At 35.1% G+C, this 11931-nt stretch overlaps 2 protein-coding genes across 2 annotated transcripts; both read left to right on the top strand.

Annotated features, from left to right (window-relative positions):
* The first annotated feature begins 51 nt into the window (after positions 1 to 51).
* On the top strand, positions 52 to 1470 carry LOC140874231 (uncharacterized). The gene has a single exon (XM_073277513.1). It carries the CDS (start codon positions 52 to 54, stop codon positions 1468 to 1470), a length of 1419 nt encoding a protein of 472 aa, XP_073133614.1.
* An 8671-nt stretch (positions 1471 to 10141) lies between these two features.
* LOC140874232 (uncharacterized) lies at positions 10142 to 10570 on the top strand. The gene has a single exon (XM_073277515.1). It carries the CDS (start codon positions 10142 to 10144, stop codon positions 10568 to 10570), a length of 429 nt encoding a protein of 142 aa, XP_073133616.1.
* Positions 10571 to 11931: the final 1361 nt, after the last annotated feature.

Raw genomic sequence — 11931 nt, forward strand, 5'->3', positions numbered from 1 at the left:
TCTTTAAGTATCGTGTTTCAACAAACTCTTAGAACTCCTTTACTATAGGAAATGGCCGGAGAACCCCCAAGAACACGCAACAACAATTGTAGGTATAATGTGAATCCACCTCCAGGAATCAGTCTTAGCAAAGAAGACCTTGCGGCTATCGCAGCAATAGTGGCGACGACCCTCCAAGGGATGGGAAATGCAAATGGCAACGGTAACGGCAACGGCAATGGCAATCCGCCACCTCCCCCACCTGCTCAGAATGGAGTCAAATTCCATTATGAATTGCTCCGTAAGAACCGAACTGAAATGTTTAAGAGAGTTGCTGACCCAGAGATGGGACGAAATTGGATGAAGAAGATGGAGGACCAACTGCGGTTACTTGAAGTCCCTGAAGCACTTAAAGTGGAGGTGACAATTCCTTTTCCGGAGGACAAAGCAAGAAAATGGTGGGAACCTGTTTCACCTGCTATGTTAGCTACGGGACCAGTCACATGGCAGCAATTCAGTACTGCGTTTTTGAAGAAGTACTTCCCAGCTGAGGTTCGTATACAGAAGTTGAGCGAATTTGATAATCTCATACAAACTTCGGATATGACAGTGGTGGAGTACACTTCTAAGTTCAATGAGCTCGGGTCTTATGCCCTTACCATTATGGGAGATGATGAACTGAAGCTGCACCGTTTCAAAAAGGGGTTGGATAGCCGAATCCAGTCGGCATTAGCAGTTTTTCAACCTGCCAACTTTGCAGACTTGATGGGAGCAGCTATCCGAGCTGAATCGGATATCAAACGCCGGGAAGACGACTTCAAGAACAAACGACCTCTGTCTGGTCAATCTTCTGCTATCGGGCCAACACCCAAGCGCCCGAACCAATCTGGTGGATCGTTCAAGGGAACTGCCCCTGCACCTAATCGACCAATGATCAAACCATGTCCTACCTGCAATTTCCGACACGAAGGGGAGTGTCGTCGGAAGATTGGCGTTTGTTTTAACTGTGGAAAATTGGGACACCGAATGTCTGATTGTCCTGATCCTGTGAAGCCAAGGACCGGGCCGAATGGTAGTGCTACACAGGCCCAACCAAAAGAGATGAAGCCCAACGCCCGTGTGTTTGCTATCACACAAGAAGAGGCAGATGATGCGAATGAAGTCGTGGCAGGTACCATTTTAATCAATACTAAGCCTGCATATGTTTTATTTGATTGTGGTGATACTCATTCGTTTATATCTAAGAGATTAACTAAAAAGATAGGGCTTATCTCTGAGAATATAACTGAACCACTGAGAGTAGCAACCTCTAACAAGATAATTGAGACACTCAAGATACATAGAAAATGTAAGATGTGTGTCTGTGAACAAATCTTTGATGCTGATTTGGTTGAACTCAACATGGTAGAATTTGATGTCATCCTTGGGATGGATTGGTTGTCTAGAAATCATGCAGTGGTTAACTGTCGGGATAAGAATGTTAAACTTTGAACCCCAAACCTCGAAAAAATTACATTCCAAGGCAAGACCAAGACGCAAAAACCCCTCTTGTCGGTCTCCCAAGCATGGAAGGCGATAAAAGGTCGCGAAGAAGTTTACCTGGCTATGGTGAGTGAGGTAAAAGAGGAACCAGAGCTCAAACTAGAAGACCTTCCGATTGTACGAGAATTTCCGGATGTCTTTTCGGAGGAACTACCCGGAATGGTTCCAGACCAAGAGATTGAATTTGAAATTCAGCTAGAACCTGGTGCTGCTATGATTTCGAAAGCTCCTTACCGAATGGCACCAGCGGAACTCAAGGAATTGAAAGAGCAACTACAAGAGTTGCTGGACAAGAAGCAAATTAGACCGAGTGCATCCCCGTGGGGAGCCCCAGTATTATTTGTCAAGAAAAAGGATAGAAGCATGGGATTGTGTATAGATTACAGAGAGCTCAACAAGATCACAATCAAGAATAGTATACTCTTCCAAGGATAGATGACTTGTTCGATCAACTTAAAGGAGCTACTATTTTCTCCAAACTAGATCTGCGGTCGGGCTATCACCAGTTGAGAGTCAAGGCGGAAGATATTCCAAAGACGGCTTTCCGAACAAGATATGGGCACTACGAATTTTTAGTAATGCCGTTCGGCTTGACAAATTCCCCTGCAGCATTTATGGACCTCATGAACCGGGTGTTCAAACCATTTCTTGACAAATTTGTGGTGGTTTTTATTGATGACATCCTCGTTTACTCACCTACTAAAGAGGATCACGAAGAACATCTCCGTATTGCACTGCAAACCTTAAGGGAGAATAAACTCTATGCCAAATTTAAGAAGTGTGAATTTTGGTTAAGAAGCGTGGAATTCTTGGGACACATTATCTCAGCAGTCGGAGTCTTGGTGGATCCCAAGAAAGTTGAAGCAATTAATGACTGGCCCAGACCCAAATCAGTGACTGAAATTCAAAGCTTCCTGGGGTTAGCTGGCTATTATCGGAAATTTGTTGAAGAATTTTCCTCAATAGCTATACCTCTTACGAAACTCACTCAAAAGAACGTAAAGTTCGATTGGAATGAAGACTGTGAAAAGATTTTCGGGACCTTGAAGGAAAGGTTAGCATCTACACCCGTATTAGTTCTATCCTATGAAGGAAAATATTTTGCAATTTATAGTGATGCATCAAATGAAGGTTTGGGATGCGTGATAATGCAAGAAGGGAGAGTTATCTCCTACGAATCTAAAAAGCTGAAACCTCATGAGAAAAACTACTCCACTCATGATCTTGAGTTAGCAGCAGTAGTATTCGCACTGAAAATTTGGAGACATTACCTCTACGGTGCCAAGTGTGAAATTTTCACTAACCACCAAAGTCTCAAGTATTTATTCACGCAAAAGGAGCAAAATATGAGACAAAGAAGATGGATCGAACTCTTAAAGGATTACGATATAATCATAAGCTACCATCCAAGTAAGGCAAATAAAGTGGCTGGCGCCTTGAGTCGAAAGGACATGAGAAAGAAGATTCTAGCTTCATTAACGGCTCAACCGTATCTCCGAGAAACAGTCAAATTGAGTCAAGAGCTAGATCCGTCGTTGGCTAAGTTCAAGGAGCAAATCAAGGAGGGCAAATTACCAAACTTTCAAGTGGATAATAAAGGAGTCCTATGGATGAAAGGACGTTTATGGGTACCAGACGTCAATAATCTTCGGAATGAAGTCATGTCTGAAGCACACAAGTCAAAGTTTTCAGTACATCCGGGGAGTACAAAGATGTATAGAGATCTAAAATGGAATTTTTGGTGGAATGGAATGAAGAAGGATGTCGCAAAATTCGTCTCTAAGTGTCAAGTATGACAACAGGTTAAAGCAGAACATCAGCGACCTGGAGGGCTACTCCAACCATTAAAAATTCCGGAATGGAAATGGGAGCACATTTCCATGGATTTTTTAGTGGGAATCCCTGAATCAAAGCAGATGCATGATGGTATTTGGGTGATCGTAGATAGACTCACAAAATCTGCACATTTCCTACCAGTACGCATGAAGTGTAGTTTGGACAAATTAGCTACGCTATATATGGATAATATAGTACGGCTACATGGGGTTCCAGTCAGTATCTTGTCTGACAGAGATCCAATATTTGTATCGCGCTTTTGGAAGAGCTTTCAGCAAGCTATGGGGAGTAAAGTCACACTCAGTACGGCTTATCACCCTCAAACTGATGGCAAAACTGAGAGGACAATCCAAACCCTTAAAGATATGTTGCGGTCATGTGCTCTAGATTTCAGCAGCAATTGGAGCGAGCATTTACCTTTAATTGAATTCGCTTATAACAACAGCTACCATAGTAGCATCGGGATGGCTCCGTACGAAGCATTGTATGGGAGAAAATGTCGTTCTCCTCTGTATTGGGATGAAGTCGGAGAGAAGGCTGTTATCGGACCCAAAATTATTCAGGAGACAGTGGGAAAGGTTGCAATAATCAAGGAAAAACTTAAAACTGCACAAGATCGCCAGAAAAGTTGGGCGGACTTAAAAAGGAGACCTTTGGAATTTGAAGTTGGCGAAAAGACTTACGTCAAACTTTCACCTATGAAAGGAGTTGTGAGATTTTGCAGAGCTGGAAAATTGAACCCGAGATATGTGGGACCATTTGAGATTCTCGACAAAGTGGTAACATTGGCTTGTCGACTAGCTTTACCCCCTGCTATGTCAAGAGTTTACAATGTGTTCCATGTGTCGCAGCTAAGAAAGTATGTTCCCAACCCAAATCATATTTTGGAAGCTGAGCCACTAGTGACTGAGGGTAATTTGAATGAAGAGCTAAAATATGAGGAGGTTCCTATACGAATAGTGGATACCATGGACCAAGTCCTTAGGTGAAGGACCATCCCTTACGTCAAGGTACAATGGTCAAATCACACTGAAAGAGAAGCTACTTGGGAGTTGAAAGAAAAGATGCAGGAGAAGTATACCTATTTATTTGAAGAACGAGATAACTCAAGTTTCGAGGACGAAACTTCTCAGAAGGAGGGAGAGATGTAAAACCCGATACTTGGCCCCCAAGTTATTTATCAGTAATGAATAACTCTTCACATGAAAACAAGCATCTTACCTTCTCGTGAATACTCGGTAATAGCTGAAATCTTGGACCCGAATCCTTTTATTGGCAGCATCTAAATCAATATTTATGGGAGCAGATTTTCTTTCCTCAAAACTCAAGATCGAAGGCTGATATTTTGCCCATTTTAAGAGAGAGCAACCGCCTCCATTCAGCTCTATTCTCTCGGCATTGCACATCCAGAAAATCCTCCCTCAATCTCTCAAATTTTTACCCTCGACTGGAAGTACTCGAGCCATAGCTGCTGAACAATTTCACATCGAGACTGCTCGAAGTCGAACACCGTAGCTGCTGGATTTTCGAACGTCATAGCCGCAGATTTTTCAAGGTGCTGCAGCTGCCGAAAGTTGATACACTTTTGGAACGACTCGAGTCGGTAAGGTGATTCTCTTCTCTGCCTAGTTTCGAAGAGGGTGGCTCAATACTTTTACTGATTCTCTCCTTGTTTTCGAAGGGTAAGACTAAGGTTTTAGGAGAAGGAAACTGCTCAAGTTTTGTCCGATCAAATTTGGCCAATCTCGATTCAAGGTGAGTCACCAAACTCTCAAAAGTTTCGTGAAAACTAATGGTTGTGTTTGGTGCAAAGATGTGGACAAATTCTTTTTACTCCACTCACACGTGAGTTTTGACTAGGAAATTGGAAGGATTTATTGTTAAAAATTTGTTCCAATAGCCTGCCAATTCCTGAAGAAGCAAATCGGAAATTTCAAGTTTTGCTGTTGAAGTTTTCGACCAAAGCTTCGCATATATTACAGTATTTGATCTCGCAAATTATAACGGTAAGTGGGCTTATGTTTTAAAATATTCATATGTATGTTTTAAAAATTCGATCGCTCATGTTAATCGTTGGAATTTTGTTATTTAATATTGTTCATGATGATGTTTTGCTGAAAATATATTTTGACACTGTTATGACTCGAATTAGGAGTGGAAAGGGAATTTCCGAACCATGTTATGTTATGGCCCTGATACGGTGGGTATAATAATCGTTCTATGACCTCACCCCTTAGAGAGATTACATATAGGGGACTGATCAGTTAGCCACGAATAGTGAGGGAAATTTCAGTGTCTTGTCAAAAATTATGTTATATCATGTCAAATATGTTATGTTGTTTATGCTATGTTATGTTGAGACATGATATGAATGTTTATGATTTGAATTAATTCATGAATTTGTGAAATAAATAAATATATATATATATATATATATGTATATATATTTTGATATGAACGATCGGCCCCCACTTGCAGAGTGTTTTCCAAAACACTCACCCCTTATTTTTCCCTTCCAGATGATGAAGATGATGATTTAGAGGAACGTGAACAAGATATGTTTTGGGGATGTTGATAGAGATATTAAAACTAAATTTCGTTATTTTTATTATTGGGGTTTTTGCATTAATATTTTTGTCATTAAGTTTTTAGATGCTTCCGCATTGGTTTTGTTATTTTTAATTTATCGATTTGTAAAGACGATGTTTTGAAATTTATTTATGATAATAGACTGATTTGGTTTATACTGTACTACGAGGCTGATTGTTTTATAATTTGTGTGAATTTGAAACAACGCCAGTGACACGTCTCGTTCTCGGTGCGTGATAATAACCTCCAACTCCATGACAAATTCTCAACGCTTTCCCGTGGGATTAGTGGCGCCCGCGCCCTCTGTAAAATTTTCATCAACTTCTTTATATATTAATATGAAAACTAAATCAAGATAATTAGTATATTCATTTTTTTTCAAAAAAAAAATAATAAAGTGTATTCCTCTTTTAATCTTTATTTTTCCAATTTCCTATCTAATTATTGGATATCTTAGCACTCCCACTTATAAATAATGAAACTTATAGTATATATATCGCATGTTAATTTCTAGATATTTTTAAATTGATATCGCAGATTTGCGCTTGCCACATTACTAATAATTTTAAATAGTTTTTAAAAAACGTGAAACATAACAAATAACTTTCGTAATTTTTACTTCTTATAAATTAAATGGGTTTGGAATCGTATTATATTTATATAATCGATTTTATTTTATTTACATAAGATTAAAGTATATTTTTTTTATTAATTTCACGTACGCGATTTTAATTTTATATTTATTTCTTTTAATTTTTAGGGAAAATATTTTTTTGGTCCAGTAACTTTACTCATTTTGGATTTTGGTCCATTAAATTTTTTGATGTGGGTTTTGATACACCAATTTTTCATTTTCAGTGATTTTTGGTCCAACTGCGTACGTGTCAACTTTTGATTGGTCCACGTTATCATCTTGGCCCAATCAGAAGTTGACACGTATGCAGTTGGACCAAAAAAATCACTGAAAATGAAAATTTAGTGTATCAAAACCCACATCAAAAAAGTTAATGGACTAAAACCAAAATTTAAACAATTTAATTGATTAAAAAACTTATTTTCCCTAATTTTTACTTGAAAACAGTGATATTTCTATATGAATAACCTTTTTTTTTTTTTTTTCACTCTCTCGTTTGTATTTGGCATGGAGTTTATACTAGTATCATAAATTTTAGTGATGATAATTTATCTATTTGGTTAGAGATATTTTTTTATATTTTTATATAATTAAAAAGATCATTTTTTTAAATAAAATATTATCGTGTTTTTATACGTGTAATAGGTAATAATATTATGTATATTTTTAGGATATGAAATATTTGTGATTATTAAATCTACGTGGACGCATTCAAATATTTGTTAAATTATTAATTTTTAATTTGCAGCGTAAATGAAAAAAAAAATGACGAGAGACTTATTAGAGCGTAAATACCTAGAAGTCTATGTTATGTTTTTTTGAAGACGTGATTTTTTTGTAATAATTATTATTAATGTAAATATTATAATAATATGATTTTTAATAGTAAGGACTATATTGAGTTTTTACCTACCACATGTCAATTACTATAGTTTTTTTTTTAATTCATTTAACAAGAATTGGCTCGATAGACAACACTAGCTGTTGCACAATGAGCCAGTACTGATTGAGTGACAGGGTCAAGGTCCCGATGGACTCTGGTTTTGTTTAAAAAAATTATACCATCAATTGCTTTCCAGCTTAATTAATTTGCACCGTCTTTCACTTTTTTTTAAAAAAAAAAAAATTTATATATATATATATATATATATATATATATATATTATTTTTAGGGCAATTTGCTAAAAAATCCCCAAATGCAAACATGTTTTGCTTTGGGGTCCCTGGTCATAAAATGTGGTACAAAATCATACATCATGTGGTACAAAACCATATAAGATGTGGTACAAATTAACAAAAAATATGGTACAAAAAAGTGGCTAGGGAGTGCAGAGCAAAACACGTTTGGATTGGGGATTTTTCAGCAATTTACCGTTATTTTTATGCCTCTTTCACATTTTATGAAGTTCACAATATGTGACCGAATTTAAACAATTGTTGACGATAAATAGTTGTTAATTTTCTTTTTGGTTCCGTTGATATGTGATAAATAAAGATTTGTAATTTGTGTTGAAAATAGTATTGTGTTTGGTTTAATTTTTAAGAATAAGATTAAGTAATTTTTTAATTTTTTTTTTCTAAAAATACCCTTTAAATGGGTGATTTTTAGGTTGGAGGAAAAGGATATTAATGGAATTAATGGGTAGGATAAAGCCAAGAATGAGAAATACTAGGATGGTGGAAGAGTTTATTTAACCTAGGAGAATATAACCTTGTCCTTTCTAGACTAGATTATGTTGTTTTAGTAAAAAAAATATACCAAACAATGGATTACACCAAAATTCACATACAAATCTACCTAAGATCTCTTGTACCAAACACAGCCTATTATAGAGTATTACTTTGTCGTTTAAATATCATGAGTATCATGTTTTATCTGCTACATTAAAAAAAAATAAAAATTTGAACCAATAATAATCATTGGATTTGGATCCATCTATTTGATTTAAATCGTATATTTGTGATATAATAATAATAATAATAATAATAATAATAATAATAATAATAATAATAATAATAATAATAATAATAATAATAATAATAATAATAATAATAATAATAATAATAATAATAATAATCGATTGCTTAGCTTGCTAAACAATGACCAAAATGTTAAATGTCAACTCATCATGATTTGTCGATATTTAATTTTCTTGGACAAAGGTATTAAAGTTAGCTGCAGGTTTCCTGTGGCATGATCTATATATATTTAATTTAATTTTCAGTAATTCTGTAAGAATTTGCTGTAAAGTTCTAAAGTTAATCGCATACTTCAACGCATTTGAGGAATGTTTGTAGTTTTCAGTTTTGCACTTGTTTTAATCTTTTTCTTTAAGATAAGTAAAAAAAAATGTGTCTTATAATAACACAAAATTATCCTAAAAATTCTAATTCAAGTATCTTATGAGTCGGTCACACGAATCTATATTTATAATGAAAAGTAACATTTTTTACATAAAAAATAATATATATTCATGAAATTGGATCCATCTAGTTATATTTGTAGTTAAAAGTAACGTAACATTGCTGATGTCGACATAAAAAATATTATATATTTTTTTCATTAATTGAGTTGAACTCATACAAGTCTTATAAATTAAATTGACTCATGAGATTGTCTTATACAAATTTGTGTACTTTTTTCTATTCTTAAATTTCATAATTGGAAAGGTGAAGCGACCTAGCTAGCTCGTTCATTGCTCCAGAACGAATTTGTTGGATATTTCTTAATTATTGTTTGATTGTTCCCGGAAATTGTACCTTATTTTCTGCCAAATTCCCCGTGAAGTATTATATATAATAATAATAATATCAGCAACGTTACAAGATACAGTTGTTTAGCCTAGCTAGAGCCCACTTGGTATATAAATATATATCATGCATATATAACGTATTATTATTATTATTATTATTTTTTTTCTGAAAAAAATATTGTGTGTGTGTGTGTGTGTGTGTGTGTGTGTGTGTAGAATTGGTTGGTATGGACAAGTAAATATATAGTAGTAAATTAGGATGTTTGAAAGATATGTATAGAGATGGATGGAAATGTCCAAGGCACGTACCAATGCAAGAAAATACGTCTTAGCTGCCTTCTTCTCTTACAATTCATCCATCTAGCTACTGTAATGTCCCAAATGCCCTTCTAAAAAAATCAGCATGCAAGGTGAACTAATTTAATAATTGGTTCTTTACATTAATATATATATATTATTATTATTACAACAACATTAATTATATTGTAAGAGCGAGTGTGATTTCTCTATGAAGAGTAGTATTAATGGTGGGAATATATATATATATATGTGTGTGTGAAAATGAATTGATTTGATTAATATTGTTGTGGGCATGCAGGGGAGGGGTAGTTTGGTAAACAGACACACAGCCTCCGCGTACGCACATAGCAACATGTACAGCTATTTAATTTGGAGTCACACACAATTACAACAACGTCACGCGTAGCAAATGATCGATATCTATAAATATATATATATACGTACTCTCTTATATCCCTACATGCACTGAAATTTGCAATCTTCTTAATTAATTTTTTTTCACATATATATGATGCACATTCAACGGAAGCATTCCAAAAAGCTGAAAAAGAGCTTGTTGGTTGCCCACAGATTTGGTTTGTTATGGGCACGAAAAGGAGGCGTGTTCAGGGACAAACTGGCCATAGCTTTAACCATCTTCTACCAAAGAATCACCGCAATTAATAAAGTACTTCATCATCATCACTCTGATCATCATCAAAGAGGAGCACTGAATTACGGTGATCGTCAGTTCTCCTTCCCTGAATCTCCCATGATCTACATCAAAATGCATCGCCCCGCTTCTTCCTTCCCCTTCAAGTTGCCCAATATCTCCTGTGTCAGATTTGATTTCGAGTCCGAAGAAGATGATCAAGGAATTGATTTCAAAGCCGAGGAGTTTATAGCAAGGTTTCATGAGCAAATGAGGCTAGCTGCAGCAGCAGTGACAAATATATAACGTCGTGTTTGCACTTTCATCAATATTTATAATTATATATATAATGCATGCTTTTTAGCTATACGATATTATTGAGTAACAACTTCATATATTCCAGTTGATAAGCTTGCTTATTGCATAAACACTTTTTTTTTTTTTGGTCAAACAAAACTACTCTTTGCAAGAAAATTTTATTTCCCTCGTTAAAGTTTGATCAATCTAAACCAAGAATATAAAACAATCTCGTAATTCAATTGAATACCTTATAATGTATTACCTTCATTATTTTATAAATTTTGGTTTTTTTTCCCCATTTATATATATATATATATATATATATGAAGACTTTTCAGCTGCCCAACAATATTTCCCTACCTCGTCCACGACCACTAAAACCCGGTATCGGATTTTAGTTTTTTTATTTTATTTTTCGCATAACTAAAACACGGTACCGAGTTTTAGTGGTCGGGGACGAGTTGGACATCATTGGTTGGGCAGCTGAAAAATTCTATATATATATATATATATATATATATATATTTATATATTGGTACTAGCTACCAGCTTGCCCAGTATGTTGTTCGTATAACATGTATGGGTATGCGTGGAAAACGCAAAAGTTACGAGTAAAAAATCAGACATCAGAATTTTAGTGTTTTTGATCCGTCAATGCATTATATACAGCTCGGTTGCTTATGCATGGATTGGGAGAGATGAATATATATTTATATAACTTATTTATTATGCATGTTTTTTTTTATTTATTTCTTATCATGCTTGCTTTAATTTAGTGTCTGTTTCATGCAAATGTTATTGCTCTATTCAAATCCTGTACGTTGATTCGTAATCCTCACAGCTTCAAAGAGTGTACACCTCATGATGGCTTGTTTTTTTTTGTTGATTGTATGATTGAGTATTTGCATGTACTCATGTTTATCATGAGCCTGTATATATCTAGTGGTTGTTTTCCCTTTATATCACTACAAAAAAATTGCCTATGGCCAATTTAGCCACGGTTTTATTAAAACCGTGGTTAAATTATCACGGTTAAATAAAACCGTGGTTATTTAGCAACAGTTTTTTAAAACCGTGGTTAAATTAACAACGGTTTTTAAAACTGTGGTTAATTTAACCACGGTATTAAAAAACCATTGCTACATAACCACGGTTTGAAAAAACCGTGGCTAAATTGGCCGCGGTTAACTAAAATCGTGGTTATTTAGCAACCGTTTTTTAAAACCGTGGTTAATTTTAACCACGGTTTTAAAAAACCGTTGCTAAATAACCACGGTTTTATTTAACCGTGGCTATTTAACCACGATTTTTTTAAATCGTAGCTACATTTAACCACAGAGTTTTTAACTGTGGTTGAATAATTACGG

The sequence above is a fragment of the Henckelia pumila genome, chromosome 1 (genome assembly GCF_033568475.1).
Source record: "Henckelia pumila isolate YLH828 chromosome 1, ASM3356847v2, whole genome shotgun sequence".
NCBI classification, from domain to species: Eukaryota; Viridiplantae; Streptophyta; class Magnoliopsida; order Lamiales; family Gesneriaceae; genus Henckelia; species Henckelia pumila.